The sequence below is a fragment of the Lissotriton vulgaris genome, chromosome 8 (genome assembly GCF_964263255.1).
Source record: "Lissotriton vulgaris chromosome 8, aLisVul1.2, whole genome shotgun sequence".
Taxonomy (NCBI): domain Eukaryota; kingdom Metazoa; phylum Chordata; class Amphibia; order Caudata; family Salamandridae; genus Lissotriton; species Lissotriton vulgaris.
Window position 1 is genome coordinate 191,110,824 of NC_141696.1, and position 18,328 is coordinate 191,129,151.

The window sequence follows — 18,328 nt, forward strand, 5'->3', positions numbered from 1 at the left end:
CTTGCTTTTTAGTCATAATGACTAGCCTTTGTACATTCACTCGCCCTGCTCTCTGTCTGCTATAACGCCAGGACACCCCGTTTGGGGTAGCTGTGCGCTATATAAATTCCTTTATTATTATTAGTATTACCATCTCATCAGTTCATTTTTTACTCACAGAGAGAAATTGGTTGCTCTGGAGATATTACCTACAAATCCTTCTCTTGCACCGAGACCTATACTCCTTAACCTTTATGTGTCTACCCTAGCTAAGCTGATTCGATGTTTTGGTTTCTCAACCATTTCTTATGCTGACAACACTCAAATTGTAGTGTCCATCTCAAGTAACATTGAGGAGGTGGCGCATCGCTATAACAACTGTACGCGATCAGTCATTACAGGACATAATACAAGAAAGAGATCCACAGAGTTAAGGCATCGTACTTCTCTAAAATGGTCATCGATGCCCCGAACAGCTCCCGCAGTATTTTTCACATTCTGAACAGCCTTATTAGTCCGGACTGTGTTAAGAATGAGATCCCTCCCTCCCAGGAATTGTGTGATAATCTAGCTGGGTTTTTCCAGGATAAAATCAATAGGATCATCGAAGACCTGGGGATCAGCAACAACCCAGAGTTAACATCCCAGACTCCCCGGTATTGGTCGAGTGTGATAGATTACTGAAGCAGGGCTCAGTTCTTTCATCATCCCATCACTATAATCTCGGAGCCGCCCATGAGCAGGGAGGAGATCAGTCCCTTGTGGAATTCTCGCAGTTGACTGCAGATGAGTTTAGGGGAGTGGCCTTTGGTATTACATCTGGGTCTCCACTTGATCCGCTTCCACTGAAAATTTGAAAGGAGTTTGAGATTGAGCTTTTTCCCATGCTTCGGCTTGTTTGCAACCAGTCGCTCACCTCTGGAGTGGTTCCTTCACAATGGTAGCGGGCAGTGGTAACCCCTTCACTGAAAAAACCCACCCTTGATTCTAAGTGCCTGAAGAATTTTAGACCCATCTTGCTTCTACCTTATCCAGCTACAATTGTAGAGCGTGTGGTGGCCGGCACTCTTTCTAGACATCTAGAGCAGCAAAAGCTCCTGGAGGAAGTTCAGTTCAGCTTCCGGCCAGCCCATGGTACCGAGACGGCCTTGGTGACCCTGTTGGATGAGCTTCGTTGGCGGGCAGACAGGGGTCAGGCAGGTGTTTTGATCCTGCTTGACTTGTCTGCCGCCTTCGATACGGTGAACCATGCCATCCTGCTGGACAGGTTGAGAGACGTGGGGGTTGCTGGCAGGGCCTGGGGTGGTTTGAGTCCTTTCTCCGGAACAGAGAACAGGTGGTGGCCCTCCCTCCCTTCCAATCCACCTTCTCTACCATCTCGCATGGCGTTCCCCAAGGCTCAGCAGTTATCCCGGTACTATTTAACATCTATATGAAGCCCTTAGTTGCAATCATCCAAAAATATTATATCAAAATTGTCAACTACGCTGATGATACGCAGCTGATTCTTTCCTTGGTGGGAGATGATTCAACCTCCTTGGAAGAATTTCACAACTGTCTGCGAGACACGGCGGGATAGTTAAAGGCTAATTCCCTGCAATTCAATGCAGAGAAAACGGAGGTGTTATACTACCCAAGGCCTAGGGTGCAAACTCCTTTACCCTGTAACTTCTGGCCTGGGGACTTCTCCTTAGCGGTACAGCCAGTGAAGGTCGTTCGAAACCTAGGCGTTATGTTTAACAATGCTCTTTCCTTGGAGGCGCAGGTATCGAAGCTGGCTGCCTAGCCATTATTAGACTCCTGAGAAAAATTCTTCCACTATTACCGCCCCCCACGCCCGGGTAGAGGTGGTACGCTGCACTGTGCTCAGCAGGTTGGATTATTGTAACTCCTTGCTGTTGGATTCTCCCAGCTATCTTATGGATAGACTCCAGAGAATCCAGTCTGCGGCGGCCAAACTAGCGCTGGGGTGGCTGACGAGAGCTTCTTCGTCTAAGGCCCTGGCCCAGCTACATTGGCTCCCGGTGAGACAGAGGGTACAATTAAGTCTCTTTGTCTGGCCTTTAAGGCCCTGCATGATTTGGGCCCAGTTGGCCTACAAAGGAAATTCAGGTGGCATGCTCCAGCCCGCAGCCTACAATCCTCTTCTGCTAGGTTGGTGACAATACCTAGGCTTAAGAAAACCAAAGCAGGAGGAAGATCTTTTGGCGTAGCCGCGGCGAAATTGTGGAATGCCCTCCCGGCTGAGCTAAGACATACTTCGGATCTCCTCCTGTTCAGGAGGAGACTGAAAACATTGCTCTTCCCGAAACCCTAGCTCGCCATTGGCTGCCTCTGTCGTTATGAGTCTGTCAGCACCATGAAGCCTTCTCTAGGTGAAAGTGCGCTTTATAAATGAAATAAATAAAATAAATTAATTAGCTGAATGAGCAGTCATTGCCTTAAGCTGTAGTCTGAGAAAATGAAGGCGCTCCTCTTTGGTAAGCACAACTCATTTTGGAATCAGTCTTGGTGGCCACAGACTTTAGGCCTTCTCCTCGCGCCAGAACCTAAAGTTAGGAATCTTGGGGTAACCTTTGATTCCAAACTTTCTCTCATTGTTCAGAGAAATAAACCTACCTCATCCATTTTCTTCCTATTAAAATTCTTGAAGAAAACCCTGCCTTTCATTCCCCTTGACTTACAGAAATCAGTTATCATCTCCCTGGTTTTGCCGAGACTAGAATATTGTAATCCCTTTTATTCAGGCATTCAGCAAGGCTCCTTAAACAAATTACAGAGGCTGTAAAATGCAGCAGTACATCACGTCAAGAAAATTCCAAAATTCAAATCAGTCGCTGCTGCACTAATGGAGCTTCATGGACTCCCAGTAAAAGTGGCCTTTAAAGCACTGTGCATAGCGCACAAAGCGCTCCCCTGCACAGGTCCTGAATATTTAAAGAAGAAATTCTCATGGTACACTCCAAGAAGATGTCTGTGTTCTGCAGTTTTCAAAACAGTTAATTTCCCCAGAATTCATAAAGTGTACTGGAGTTGCAGTGGCAGTGTTAACTCCACCAATCAACTTTGGAATCGGCTGCCCTCGCATCTTAGATGTCAGTCAAATTTGGCCATTTTCAGTAAAGATCTTAAATCCTGGCTCCTTGCTCTCCCTCTGTAGTTTTCCATAAATATTGCTACCTCAGTAAAGTATCTTGCAGACGCTGGCACCAAGACACCCATGGGCATTCATTGTGCTTTATAAGTATATATCAATATTATTATCAGGAATAATAATTTTATTATTGGTAATTCTGTTTCAATGAGTAACACAGAATTACCAAAAGGACTCCAGCGTAATTGAAATTCTGCAAAGGCCTAGTCTTAAAAGCAGATAGAGTCCTTATTCTGTGATGTCTGCCCAACTGGGGGGTGCCTGTGCCTCTGCTGGTCCCGGTGCCTGTGCCTGAGCCCGAGTGCCAATGGAGGCCCAGATGGTGCACAGCCAAACCCTTGGGCTGCATAACTAAGGCTTCAGGCTTGGGTAGCTGAGGGGCAGGCATTAGGTTGTGGGTGGCTGGAGCGTGTGGGCCTTAACAGTGATGAAAGCCCGGCTGTGACTCCAGCGAACACGACCAAACTGCAAGCCCCTCTTTCCACTCCTACATTCGGCTCTGTTTGGTTCCTTCTAGTGACATGTCTGCTGTGTCAACTTCCAAAGGGAGAGCACAATCACTTTAGCACTGGTTAGCAGAGTCCTAATACTAACAAAATGGATCTAAGTGAGTTGCGCACTGGGATGCCCTCCTGCTACGGTGACTGCTGCCAGGCTCTCCTCCTTCTGTCTTCCACAGCTCAAGTAGTGTTCTGAAGAGGGTCCTCACAGAGGTGCCCCATTTATGCCTGGCACTAGTCTGTTGGTTGGGGTGATTCCTGCCCACTCCATAATCAATGGGTAAAAAGTTCCCAGGGGTAACCCTACCCACTTGTCACCAAGAGTGGGACAGGTATGCCCAGACGTGCTCTCCATGCCACTGGAGTCAAGCTATCCTGGCCGATGAGGGCTGAAAGCCCAAAACCGGTCCTAGGATGCTTGTTTCCAGTCCAGGGAGGACCTGGCCTGGCAGGTCAGGCTGGACTGTTCCCATTGGGCGCAGGGTCAAGACTGATTTGCATATGCCTGGGTCCAAACTGGAATGGCATGGTGAGCAAAAAAAACATGGATGTAGGCCCTGATCTCTGTGCTGTGGTGAATGTATGACTTTGGTCTGCATTCTGTCCATCAATTCTTCTTTTTGCATTTGTCAACCGGAGTGGGACGGGTATGCCCAGACGTGGGTCTTGTGCTCTCCATGCCACTGGAGTCGAGCAATCCAGGCTGATGAGGGCTGAAAGCCCGAAACCGGTTCTAGGATGCTTGTTTCCAGTCCAGGGTGGACCTGGCCTGGCAGTTCGGGCTGGACTGTTCCCATTGGGCGCAAGGTCAAGACTGATTTGCATACGGCTGGGTCCAAACTGGAATGGCATGGTGAACAAAAAAACGATGGATTTAGGCCCAGATCTCTATACTGCGGTGAATGTATGACATTGTTCTGAATTCTCTCCATCAATTGTTCTTTTTGCATTTGTCACCCTGAGTGGGGCGGGTATGCCCAGACGTGGGTCCGGTACTCTCCATGCCACTGGAGTCAAGCTATCCTGGCTGAGGAGGGCTGAAAGCCTCCTAGGATGCTTGTTTGCAGTCCAGGGAGGACCTGACCTGGCAGTTCGGGCTGGACTGTTCCCATTGGACGCAGGGTCAAGACTGATTTACTTATGGCGGGGTCCAAACTGGAATGGCAAGGTAAGCAAAAAATCAATGGATTTAGGCCCAGATCTCTGTAGTGGGGTGAATGTATGACATTGTTCTGCATTCTGTCCATTAATTGCACTTTTTGCATTTGTGAACCCGAGTGGGACTGGTATGCCCAGACGTGGGTCTAGTGCTCTCCATGCTACTGGAGTCGAACAATCCTGGCTGATGAGGGCTGAAAACCAGAAACCGGTGCTAGGATGATTGTTTCCAGTCCAGGGTGGTCCTGGCCTGGCAGTTCGCGCTGGACTGTTCCCATTGGGCGCAGGGTCAAGACTGATTTGAATATGGCTGGGTCCAAACTGGAATGTCATGGTGAGCAACAAACCAATGGATTTAGGCCCAGATCTCTGTAATGGGGTGAATGTATAACATTGTTCTGCATTCTGTCCATCAATTGTTCTATTTGCATTTGTCACCCCGAGTGGGGCGGGTATGCCCAGACATGGGTCCCGTGCTCTCCATACCACTGGAGTCAAGCTATCCTGGCTGATGAGGGCTGAAGGCCCGAAACCGGTCTTAGGATGCTTGCTTACAGTCCAGGGAGGACCAGGCCTGGCAGTTCGGGCTAGACTGTTCCCAATTGGGCGCAGGGTCCAGACTGATTTGCATATGGCTGGGTCCAAACTGGAATGACAAGGTAAGCAAAATATCGATGGATTTAGACCTAGAATTCTGTACTGGGATGAATGTATGACATTGTTCTGCATTCTATCCATGAATTGTTCTTTTTGCATTTGCCTACCCACTTTTGCAGCAGTTCCTGTGAGCCCTACTGCAGACATTCAATAGTGCCTCTCTATACCTAAAACCAAGATGGCAGAAACTTTACTCCCATGTGTAGAGCTCCTGTGTCCACCTTAGAGGTGTGGCCAGGTAAATGAGCCAACTTTCCTCTGTGGTCACTCAAAACCAGTTCTGGCTGGCTAGGAGTTCAACTCAGGTTTCAGTTCCAGTTTGATCTACATTTGCCTGTGACAAGGCAGACTGCGTTGGGCAATTCCCAGGTGACAATCCTGTCAGAGGAACAGGACACTCCCCCACACCCAAGCCCTTCGTCTGAGTTCTGGGAGAAAGTAGACCCCTCATCAAGGAGCTATTCAACTCCTGGGTGACAGGTGGATGCTCATGTAAATGGGCTTCTAGGAGCTTTTGACAGGGCAAGACAAGACTTTTATAAAGGTACCTTTTGTAAAATATTTAGCACAAATCCGATTCAACCAAGGAACTGGTTTTGAAATAAATATTTTTAAAAGTCCAAGAAGTAACTTTTTATCTGGGTCCTAGGTTGAGATAGCATTATTTTGTTTAAATATTAACTCGCAATACATTCCTATAGAACAGCTAACCCAACTACAGTGAAAACAAAATTGTAGTCCTTTTCACTGTAATGAGATGCAATTAAACTTTTCCATGCCCTACTTTTAAATACCATGAACCCTAACCTACGGGCCCTTTAGGCTTACTTAGGGATAAATTATTACTATGTAAAGGGAGAGTTTAGGCCTGTCAAAAAAGTTTATTTGGAGGGGTTTTGTATTGTACCTTTAGTGGTAGCACAATATGAGCTGCAGTCCAGCAGTTAAACTAAAAACAAATGGTCCTTGACAAGAGGAAATATGAGCTTTGCAATAATTATAGGCCACAATAAGCTCTATAATGAAAAAAAGTCCAGCCGGACTTTGAATTTTATTCAATGTTTGTAGATATGCTTAATCAGACGAACCAACAATAAAGCAGTGGGACACAGTCCTGCATCCACGATGCTGCACATACAATCAAAACATACAAGTACTGGGGTATTTCAGGCATTTAGAAGGCATGAGCAAAGAGAGGATTTTGAATGCATTTGCTTCACATATGTAGGAAACATACACTTTTTGGCACATAATAGTACACTTATTGTTTAGCCCACATATTGTGTCGACGGCGTTTCGATCCAATTGTTAATAATGGATCATCATCAGGACATCCAATGTTTGCCTGAATGTAGAAAGCCTGTATTGACAGGAAGGAAGGGAACAAGTAACAATATGTTTAACCAGCTGTATTACTCATAAAATTCCAAGGCAACCTCATGCCAGCCTTAAGGTGCTAATGATCATTCAAGTGAAATGTGTCTCACAACCTGTGCACACAATTCTGACGCAGTGGTGAACAAATCATGCCACGATCGATTCCAGTCTCATGATCAAGATGTGTATGGTGGCATGCCATGGGTGTCAACTGACAGAGGGCTAGGCTTGTTAGTGCCTGTCAGTTATTTGTGCAAAACGCGTTCCAATTACTCAAGATTTCGAAAATTAACGTAGTGCTGCGGGAGTGAACCAGCATGCAGCACATGCATGTCTAGCGGTGCCTAAGGAGCCCGGGGGGGCATTAATTAAGGGGCGCAGTCGAGGAATTAGGGGGTGCAGTCCAGCAGTGACACTTAACTTACAGATCCTGGGTAATTTTTTTACCATATACTATCATATGGGTAACTAGCAACTAGGTAAGTTACATAGGCCTATTAGGAATATAACCAATGTTGACATGGTTTAGAGCAGATGCACTGGGACCTGGTCAGGAGAGTCCCTATGCACATATTTTGGATAATTATGTTTTTCTCCTGCTTACATGTTTCCATGTACATTTTGCTAAGGGACACAGGTTTGAGCTGATGATATCTCACTGGAACTCTTAAACGTGACTTGAGCCACAGCAGCATGTGCTGCACGATCAACATTCTCCACATCACCTAAGAAAAATGCCCTCAACAGGTGCCTGGTGTGACTATGATCTAATGAGAGCATACCTCATGCAAAATTTCGGTGGCGATGACGCGCAAAATATTTCAAATACTATGCATCATTTTTAACAAACAATATGTATTTTGCATGACAAAAAAATCCTCAATTTCACCAAGGCTTTGCTGTTTGTTGTTAACAGAAGAACTTTCGAGAATGCAATTAAAAATAGTACACGCGCAGTTTGCTGCATAAAGAGGGCCACGTTTTCACAGCTTCTGCCTCTTCAGCAGTTTATTTTTGCCCTGAATCAGCTGCACTTAATTTATATACCTAGTGTGGTGCCAGCCCTGGTGAGACAACCCCGCAGCAAGCTGCCATGGTCAGCGCGTTTTACATACATACTAATTCACTGACGTAGAGTCGGGGAAAATGAAATGTGAAGCTGTAGCCACTGAGACCTTTTTAAGCATGATAGGCATCCAAGAACGGTGAGTCACAGGCTTAACCCCTTCCATGCTGCCGTCATGCATCACGGTGGGCGTATGCTGATGGCGGCTTGGGTCCGTCATGAGCACGCCCGCGATTGGAATGTGCCGCACAGGCGCAGAATTCTGGCTGCAGCGGAGGGGTTTAATATGTGTTTTCTATTTAATTACATGTAGGGATAAGGAGGTGCACCACCACAACCTGAATGGGTGGTGCAGTGGCAAGAGCTGGTAAACGCATAATAATTCCCCCCCTCAGCTCAACAGTAAGCATACCAATGATGAGAAGCCTGAAAGGTTGTAGAGAAATACCAAGGGCCACATTTGTATGTCGATCTGAAAGCCTCCGACCGCTGAGTTGTGTGGTCGTATCGGTATTGCGATATCGGACCTCCGACCCGAGGTTCCGAAATCGCAGAGATGTCGGTCAGAGGCAACTACGACCGACATCATATTCAGGCCCCAAGTAGCCCATTCAGTTATCTCATGAAGAGTTTCCTTAATTTCTAGCAAGAAACAATTTTCTAGCATGCTTCTGCCCTCATAGTAATATCGCTGGCGGTGTCTGTCAGACACCGCCACCATGTAAACTGCTTTTCCGCCTGGGCGGATTGCCTACCAGCGGAAAACCGGCAGACAGTCTTCCCATCCACCAGGGTCCCCCCCCACCACCATGGTAATGTGGCGGGTGGAGGTTTTTGGCGATCTGCCCGTTATCCTAATGTGCCCCCTAGTGTCAGCCTCAACATCAGTCTACAGAAATAGGGGGACGAGTCTCTATAAAGTTCAGACACATCTACAAAAATATTTCGTTTATATATAGTTAGATTAAAGTGATTGTGTCAACTTCAGACCCCTCCCCCTTTCATGGTTGAGAAATATCTGAAGAACCCTAAAAGCGCCCTAAAACGGCGTTCCTTTAGCGAACGAGTCAAGCCGCTATGAGTAACAACCACAGTGATCTTTTGAATGACTTCATTCTATGCATCCTGGCATCAAGTTTCTCTCCCTGTGACCTTGTTTGACCTTGTAGTAATTTTAGGTGTGATGTGATGACTGAAAGAGTCATCTCTTTTTTCCTTAGCCATTCGTACATCATATTCTTTCAGTATTTTTCTGTTGCCAAAGCATTTTTTACATTTATCTTCATTTGTTCTTAGTTTCATTTCACACAAAACATTTACTGCCAGATTAACACAACGACATAGGCAAATTTTTCAGGAGAGATTTGCTCCGGGTATATACACATATGTGGCTATCTCACAGGGGGGAGGGCCTGCCTTGGGTAGCCTTTGCAGTAAACATGCACCCAGATATACGGATACCGTGTGGTTCCATAATTCCGGTAGGTTTTTTTGCACAATCCACACGTTTCCTCAGATATATTCTGGCAAACATTTCACAATGTGCCTGAGTAAAATAGCAGCAGTGCAGGTTTCTAAGACATCATTTGTAGTCCAGATTTGGGTGGAAACTCCAATGTCAGCCTGAATCCAGGTTTGTGACAGTAAAATGCATTTTTGGTATCTATTAAACTTATTTTGCTAAATGAAAAGCATCTTCTACTCACAAAATATATTTACCAACGAATACCCAGTTGCCATTAAGAACAATGTGAAAGGGCTGTCCTCTCCTAATTGTATTTTGGTATGCTGTATATCAATGATTTCCAACTGCAGTTGTGGTCGCAAATCATTAAACAGGGACAGATGCCTCAAAGCAGTCAGTACCAGATTTGCAGAAAGTACATTGTCATTGTTGTGGAGTGAACTCGCAGTGTGCAGGTAATGGGCCCGGCCTTCCATTGACTGCTCCCTGCTGGGGAACAATGCCTGCTTTCCCCCCATCATGTTGTCAAAAGTAACTATTTTTTAAAGCATCACTGGTTCCTTTGAAGAACACAGGTTCCTTAGGAAAATACCAATTTGGAATGCAAATGTCTGGGTTGTGTTCTGTTGATCCTTGCAGGCCACCATCAGAGTGCCTGCAACTAATTACAGCAGCCTCAAATAGTGATTTGCCTAATTAATATTATTTTGATAGCTTGTTTTGAGTCGTATAGTGGTCACCTGTAGTCTTACCACAGTCCACTTTTATAACAAATACATTGAAAGTGATGGATTTCAGTTATACTTGAGCATGGTAACGAGACCTGCCCATAGGTTTGTTCTAACCCGACTCAGATTTGGTACGGCTCACGTTCTGGTGGCCTTTCCGCAACCAAAAAAACATCCTGTTGGGCCGTGCCCATGTGACGGGCGTTCAAAGCAAAGCACGCTGCACTTTATGCTAATTTGTACTCTTTTTCTGAATGTAAGGGTCGCCTATCTGAAACCTATGTTTGTAAAGTATGGAATTAGAAATGTGGAGGATGCCATGAGGCTGATTTATAATGTGAACCCACCGGACAAATGGTTTTATATTGCTACCTTTATTTGTAAATCTGTTTACTTTAGAAATAGCATGATATTTTAAATATTTATTTCTTTTAATCTGTTTCTGTATTTTTATAACGCATCTTGCTGTGTGCTTTTATGGTCATTGTCTAATGTGAACCGAATAAAGCTTCATGAAATGAAATGAATGAGTCATCCTGCAGCCGAAGGTTTTGCAATACCACATAAAAGGTCACATTGCAAATTAAAGACTGGTTGCAAAAAGACGGTGCCTAATGTGTGACCATGGTTTGCAACCAGACTGCTACAATATGTGGTCCTTAGTGTCCGGCGACGCACGCGAGCCCCCCAGGTGAGACAGGGAGCACATTCATGTGGAATACATTAGCAATCCTCTTTCAAACTTTCAATTCTACATAACAAACATGTCAAAGGGCCAATTGCAGCTCCCTGGTTACTACAACTGGAATAGGACCTAGACTTACATTTGGCAAGATGTATCAGGGCCAAAACTTTTATGGCATAGCTTTAAGAGCCGTGAAGAACTTACCGAAGTCTTCCATCCTCAGCAGCAGCTCCCCCAGGGATAATCTTTGTAATAAATATGCCAGGGTCATCGCCAACATGGGGATTATCTATTCCTCCTGCAATGCTGAATCCCAAACCAGAATTTCCCTGTGAAAAGGCAAGACAGACATAAATCATACTATTTTGGATACCGGAGCTTTCCATTAAGTACAGCAGTCATTTTAAATACAAAAAATTTACTATTATGTCAACAGTTATTGGCATTGAACACTGTTCATTATTATACTAGGACTAACTCCTGATTTACTCCTGGAATTCAGGAGCACTACAAGAGTAGTCACACTACCAGCGGCGGAGGAGTGTCACCCCACTGCTATTCTGTAGTGCAAAAAACGAAAAATGATAATAACATAATGTTACTATAATTTTATTTTTCCATGCTAAAGCCAGTTTTGGGGCATGGCGTAGCTTGCAGAAGGAGGAGTCGTGGTGCACTTACGTGCACATGCTGGTTTGGCGAGCTTTCCTGCGTCAACCAAACAGTCATGCACACTTAGCACATACTCCACCCAGCTGTATTGCATAGCCTGGATGGAGAACATGCACAGGCTCCCACTCTCTGGCTGAATGCCGAACCGTGCTGCTCAAACAAATCACGATGCTGCTGTCATGCTGGTAACAGCAGCGTCGTGATTGGCTTAGGGGAGCTTGTGTGCTTCCTGCTTCTGGGAAGTGATGCGGAGGAGAGTTGACGGAGGAGAGACGGCGGGCGCGCAGAGGTAAGTGAAATGTTCTTTTTTTTAAACCTCACCCCCCACCCCATTCCATACCATCCGCCACTGCGTCACAGTAAAATCTTTGTGAATCAGGCCACATGTCTCCCAGAGACATTTCTAAACCGATTTTACCAATATTTATCACTGCACTTTTAAAAAACTTATATTGTCCCACATGCAAAATTAATGGAAAAATCTACACATTTCTAAAGAAGGTGATAGGGAAGTTTTTTTCCATCATTTTGGAAAGTCCCTTTAATAAGGACCCCAGCACTGACAGCAATCCATTAGATCTTCTCAAATGTAATATGGACTTATGGGCTCCATCACTTCCTAATATGTTTGACTTTTTGAATGCCGATAAACTTCCTGCCTCATGGGCAACTTCAGTAACTGAGCCCATTTTTAAGAAAGGGGACCAAACATTTCTGTTACCGTCCCATATCAGTGATAGATTCATCAGCGAGGGGTTTAAGAGAAGTGATTTTTATTTCGTATCAGGATCTAGGCTGATGATCATAGGATAAATCCTAGTCGATACGTTTTCAGGGAAGAGTTGGGCTTGGTTGAACAGTGCTTGAAGCACCATTTATTAATAGGAAAGAAAATAGGTGATTGCCAAGAACAGTTTGGCTGTTCCTTGCTTTATGGATTTCCCCATCACTTTCAACCTGGTAAACTGTTCAAAATGAGAGGTGCAGAAGTTCTAAGCATGGCTATAAAGCTAGGTCTTCAAGGTTTTTCTGAACACAAGCTCAGATTGGATCAGGGGCATATTATTCGGCAGGGAGTTTCACAACCTGGCCATTAACCACTGTGTAGGATTTGCCCCCTGTGTGTGATTTAGCATAGTGAGGTATGCAACGCAAGAGCTGAGAGTTGGACCTCAATGATCATTTTTGTTGGTAGCGGCATAACCGGTGTTCAAGGTAGCTAGGACATCTGTCATGCAGCGCCCGAAAGGCAATGGTCAAAGCCTTACACTCAATCCTTTTCACTAACGGCAGTCAGTGGAGCAGTCTAATATGCTGAGAGATATGGTACCGAAATGGTACTCGCCTAATTAATCTCGCAGTTGCATTTTGTACCATTTGAACTCTCTTAATCAGATAGGTGGGTAGATCCAGGAATAGACAATTTGCATGGTCCAGCCCAGACGTCACTGTGGCATGGACAATGACTCTACGACAGTCGTCCAGCAGTAGATGCAGAAATTTCATAAAGCTTCTCAGTTTGCCAAAGCATGAAGCTGCAACATGCCGTCCTTGGGTTGCGAATGAGAGATCCGCTTCCAATTTTACACCCACGTTTTTTGCCGTGATTTCCGGAGTAGATGGAAGGCCCATTTCTGCCGGCCACCAAAGTCCAGCTACCTGAGGGGAAGCCTTGCTAAAGAGCAACACCTCAGCCTTCTCTGCATTAAGCTTAGGTTTGTTGTTGTTCATCCAGATGGCCCTCAAGCATCCCTTAAACCTAATGAAAGAATCCGCAGAATGATCCTTGAAGGAGAACACCAGCTGGGTGTCGTCTAGGAGTGATCTTGCCTTCACTTCCCAATTTGCTATGAGCGAAAACAGGGGGGCCAGATAGATGTTGAAGAGAAGCGAGCTCAAGGGTGAACCCAGTGGTACCCCACACCATAGTGGCTTGGGTTCCAACTGAGAGGGTTGTAGAGTGACCCTCTGTGTGCAGTCTTTAAGATAGGACTTCAGTCAGGTAAGTACCATTCCTCCCAGCCCCATCGATTTGAGTCTTTCTAACAGGATTTGGTCGTCCACAGTGTTCAATCCTGCCCATAGCACCAGCACTTCATGCAAATGATGTGTTTTATTAGCTCATATTTCTTTGAGCCTCAAGAGGCTTATATATTCATTCACTTCTGTCATGACTAATCTGGAGATGGATATTAATTATAAAAAGTACCACCTTGTGGTTTGTAGTGGTAAGACGCTTAATGTGAGACCCTTTAACTGCAATGGACATGTTTTTTAGGGGTGAGTTGCTTCCCCTATTTGGTAGTAAATTGTGTGGTTCAACTGGATTTTAGGTTTAAAGTATTTTTTATTGAAGCAGGGTAAGGAAGGAAACAACAAGGACATGAAAAAGAAAACCACAGGTGCCTCACAATCAGTGCGTATGGTACATGAGATACATCAAAGCAATTCTGTCGCCTCAGTGGGCACCATCCAGTGTGGAAATGCAGCTTGTGCGCCTGTGGCTAAAAACAAAAAAGAAAAAGGGGGGAAAGAGGAGGGGGGGGGGGGAAAGGGGAAGGGGGGGAGGGAAAAAGGAAAAAGGGCGGGGAAACATTCCTGCTCCATATCCTACCCAACCAACAAACCCCCCAACTCCCACACCCCGACCCACCACCTGTACTGTGCCAGTGACCATCTGCTCTCCCCTCGTATCCATCCTCCAGTTGGCTCCGCTACCAGATGCCGGCCCCGGCCAATCAGACAGGCGGGTCCGGCGGCGGTGTCAGCCGTAACAGCCTGAGATACCTGGGGCAGGTGATCTCCCTGAATTCAGAACACAACAGACTATGAAAAGGCGCCCACAGCTCCTCAAAAGCATCTACATCCCCCGCCGCCACTAAGGACATTTTTTCCATGCCAAGGACATGCCATAATCTGTGCAGCCAGCCAACAACGGTGGGGAGCGTGGTGGAGCGCCAGTGTATGAGTATGTTCTGCACCGCCGATCCCAAAGCTATCGCAATCTGTCTACCCCTTTTAGACCTGAGAGGGTACATCAACCCATTCGGCAATCCCAATAGGACGTAGGCAGGGAACCGGGGCAGCTCTATCTCGAAACATTTGTCAACCTCGCTGAGGACCTCCTCCCAATAAGATGCCAAAAGGGGACAGTCCCACAAAATATGAGTAAGCGTGCCGTTTTGGCCACAGTTACGCCAGCACGTCCCTGGTATCGACCTATCCATCTCATGTAATTTCTCAGGAGTGCGATACCAATGGGTCGAAATTTTTGTGAAGGTCTCCGTGAGCCCCGTGTGATAGGCAGAGTGGCGCGAGCGGTAGGAGATGTGATCCCATTCAGTGTGACTCAACACTCGTCCGAGCTCCCGTTCCCAGCGCTCCCGACCCGGGTTTTGAAAGTGAAAGGGGGGGGGGTTGCAGCATCTTGTACAAGTCGGAGATAAGCTTAGCATCCGATGTGCGAGTGACTAGCCAGCGCTCGTACACCGTGATCTCTCGGTCCGCCTTTTCGCGCACTTGAGACTGTAGCGCCCAGTGGCGCGCCTGCATATACCGCATGCGCTCCGTCTCGGGGAGGCCATAATCCCACCGTAAGTCTTGGAAGGGGATGACACCCTCCGGGCCATACAAGTGATACAGAGTACAACAGCGGGCCGCCCGCCAGCAGTCGTATGCGCCAGGCTCCGTTCCCGGGCCAAAGTCCGGATTGCCAATCAGCGGCGTGAAGGGAGAGGGAAAGGTAGTGAGTTCGTGCCCAGTGGCCACTGAGTCCCACACCCGAAGTGGGACACGCGTCACAAAAGAGGCGTAAAGGTTAGGGGGCCGATGAGCCCGTCGCAAGAAAGGCACCTCCTGCAGCGTTCTGCCTGCCACCGCCTGGTCCTGAAACAGCCAGTGCTTATCGGATTCCCACCGGCTCCACTCCACCAGATAGCGCAGTTGGGCGGCCTGGAAATATTTCCGTAAGTCAGGTATCCCTAGCCCTCCAGATTCAGGCGCCAACGTAGCTATGTTCCTTTTGATCCGTGGTCTACGGCCCTGCCACACAAAACGTGCAATAGCCGATTGAGTCTCCGCGAGCCACCCTGTGGGGGGCTGTAGCGGGAGCGCCCGAAACAGGTATAGTACCTGAGGTAGTAGGGTCATCTTCACTGCGGCCACCCTACCCAGCAGCGATAACGTGCCCTTATCCCACCGAGCCAACTCCTCCCTGATTTTTGTACTTAAAGCCGCGTAATTGGCCGTGACCATCGCGGGGAGGGAGGGCGCCAAGAGGATCCCCAGGTACGGAATCCGGTCCCCGGACCAGCTCAAAGGAAAAAGCCTCTGCAACTCAGCCCTGGTGGCACCGGTAAGCGAAATATCGAGGGCAGCAGATTTCCCGAGGTTCACCCTGAAGCCCGACACCGTGGCAAAGAGGTCCAATTCCGAGATACAGGCCGGTAGTGACCTGCGCGGGTCATCGAGCGTCAAAATGACGTCATCCGCATAGAGGCTAATCGCGTGGTGAAACTCTCCCATCCTGACCCCGATGATATCGGGGTTCTGTCGAACCCTTTGGGCAAACGGCTCCATATAAAGAGCAAAGAGCAAAGGGGACAATGGACATCCCTGTCGTGTACCCCGTTCTATAGGAAAGGGTCGGGAGCCGCCCCCGTTCACTCGGACCGCCGCGGACGGAAACCGGTAGCAGTTGAAAATCAGGTGCCGGAACTTCTCGCCAACCCCGAACTTGCTCAGGACCTTCTCTAGGTAGGGCCAGTGCACTCTGTCAAAAGCCTTCTCCGCGTCTATGGAGAGGAGCAGTCTCTCCCCGGGGATCCTGGAGGCCTTCTCAAGAATATGAGTCACCCTCTTCGTGTTGTCCACCGTCTGCCTGCCTGGCACGAAGCCGGCTTGGTCCGAGTCGACCATGCCCGGGAGATGAAGTGCCAGACGTGCCGCCAGTATGCTAGTGAAAATTTTCAGGTCCGCGTTCAGCAGCCAGATAGGGCGGTAAGATCCACAGGCTGTCCGGTCCTTACCCGGTTTTGGGATCACGGAGACCGTGGCCTGGAGAAATTCGGGGGGAATGGCACCCGGCTCCGAGAATGTATTGAAGAGGCGGGTCAACAGAGGCGCCAGCTCCTGACAGAAGGTCTTATAAAAAAGAGGGATGAAGCCATCTGGTCCCGGGGCCTTACCCGGTTTAAGCCGGGAGATCGCCGTGACCACCTCCTCGATACGGATCTCCCGCTCCAGATACTGGCCCTGATCCGGCGTCAACGACGGGAGCGGCACCGATTCCAGATAGTCCGCCTCCGCGCGGGCGGAGGGGGCCTCGCCAGTGTAGAGGTCGGCGTAAAAACTACGGAAGACGTCCGCAATCTGCTCATCCTCCGTGACTGAACCTCCGGTAGGGGTAACCAGCTCCTTCACTCGGTGCTGTTGATGTTGCACTCTAAGCTTATTGGCCAAGAGCCGGCCACACCTGTCGCCACCGGTGTAATACTTGTGCTTCAGACGAAGCATCGCGTACTCAGCCCGGTCCATATCAAGAGCAGACAAGAGTTTCCTGGCGGCTTTCAGTTGCCTCCAGACTCTAGGGGCTCCCGTTCTATGATGAACCTGCTCCAGCTCCCGCACCTGCCGGGTAAGCTCGTCCCGTTTGAGCTGGCGATCCTTGTTCTCCGCCGAGGAGATAGCGATAAATTCGCCCCGGAGCACGGCCTTCAGGGCAGCCCACTGCGTCGCACGGGAGGTATCGTCGTTATCGTTTACGCGCTGGAAGTCCGCAATGGCCTCGCGAATCTGTTGCACCGTCGAACGCCTGTGCAATAGCGTGTCTCGAAGACGCCAAACCCCTCTCGGGCGAGCCACCGGGGGTACATTGAAAGTACCCTCCACCGGCGCATGGTCGGAAAGAGAGAGGACCCCTATGTCGGCTGTCGAGGCCAGGGCGAGCATCGGGCCAGTCACAAGTAGATGATCCAGTCACGCGTAGGACTTGTGTGCGTGAGAGAAATAGGAGTACGCGCGGGTCGCAGGGTGGAGGCGGCGCCACATGTCGTGCAAGTCCAGCTCCTCAAGTCGGGTACGAACCGAGCCTGAAAGCTCTCCCAACTGGTGGCGCCGGTGCACAGACCTGTCCAGCGTCGCGTCAAAGACCAGATTCAAATCCCCCCCTAACACTATGTGCCTATAAGAGGTGGGTGCCACGTCTTCCAACGCCCTGTGCAAAAATTGATCCTGATGGTCATTGGGGCCGTATATAGAGCCTACAGTCATCACCAAGCTCCCCACCTTGATCCTATATGCCAGAAGTCTCCCTTTCTGTTCCGCTACCTTTTGCAAGACCTCCCCCCTGAACCCCCTAGAAAACAGAAGTGCCACCCCTGCCGTTTTAGATGCGCTGGAGGAAAAAAGCTGTGTGGGGAACTTGGGGGTACGCATTCTGGGGCAATCCTTGGCCAGCAGATGGGTTTCCTGCAGTAGGAAGATGTCAGCCTGAGAGTTCTCCAACAGAGACTGTACTGCCCTCCGTTTAACCGGGTTATTCAGCCCTTTCCCATTCAGAGTAACAACTTTAAGAGCCATCAAGGAGGGGAACCCCTGAAACGCACATGAAGGTGGGCAAAGCCCAGCAGGCGAAGCACCGAGGCCACTTCAAGAAACCTCAGCACACAGCGAAAGCAAACTTCCCTACGGCACAGTACAGGCCCCAAACCCCAAAAACCCCCAACTAAGTGGACCCCTCCCCTCCCCCGGAACTACACACACCCAGCTCCAAACCACCCCCAACTCCCAGCCCCCCAACAAACCCCCAAACTCGAAACACCCCCCTGCAATTCCCATTCCCACTCCCCGCTTCTCAAGCCATTCAAAGAAGTCATTGTCCCAGTCCG

General features: G+C 48.2%; 1 protein-coding gene across 1 annotated transcript in view; it reads right to left on the bottom strand.

Annotated features, from left to right (window-relative positions):
* The window catches only part of LOC147696853 (disks large homolog 2-like), a 1,652,766-nt gene that overhangs the window by 597,157 nt on the left and 1,037,281 nt on the right, over window positions 1-18,328 (bottom strand). The window contains exon 7 of the mRNA XM_086936079.1: window positions 10,974-11,098. Coding sequence (XP_086792205.1) covers window positions 10,974-11,098 — 125 coding nt within the window. The remainder of the gene's footprint in view (window positions 1-10,973; window positions 11,099-18,328) is intronic.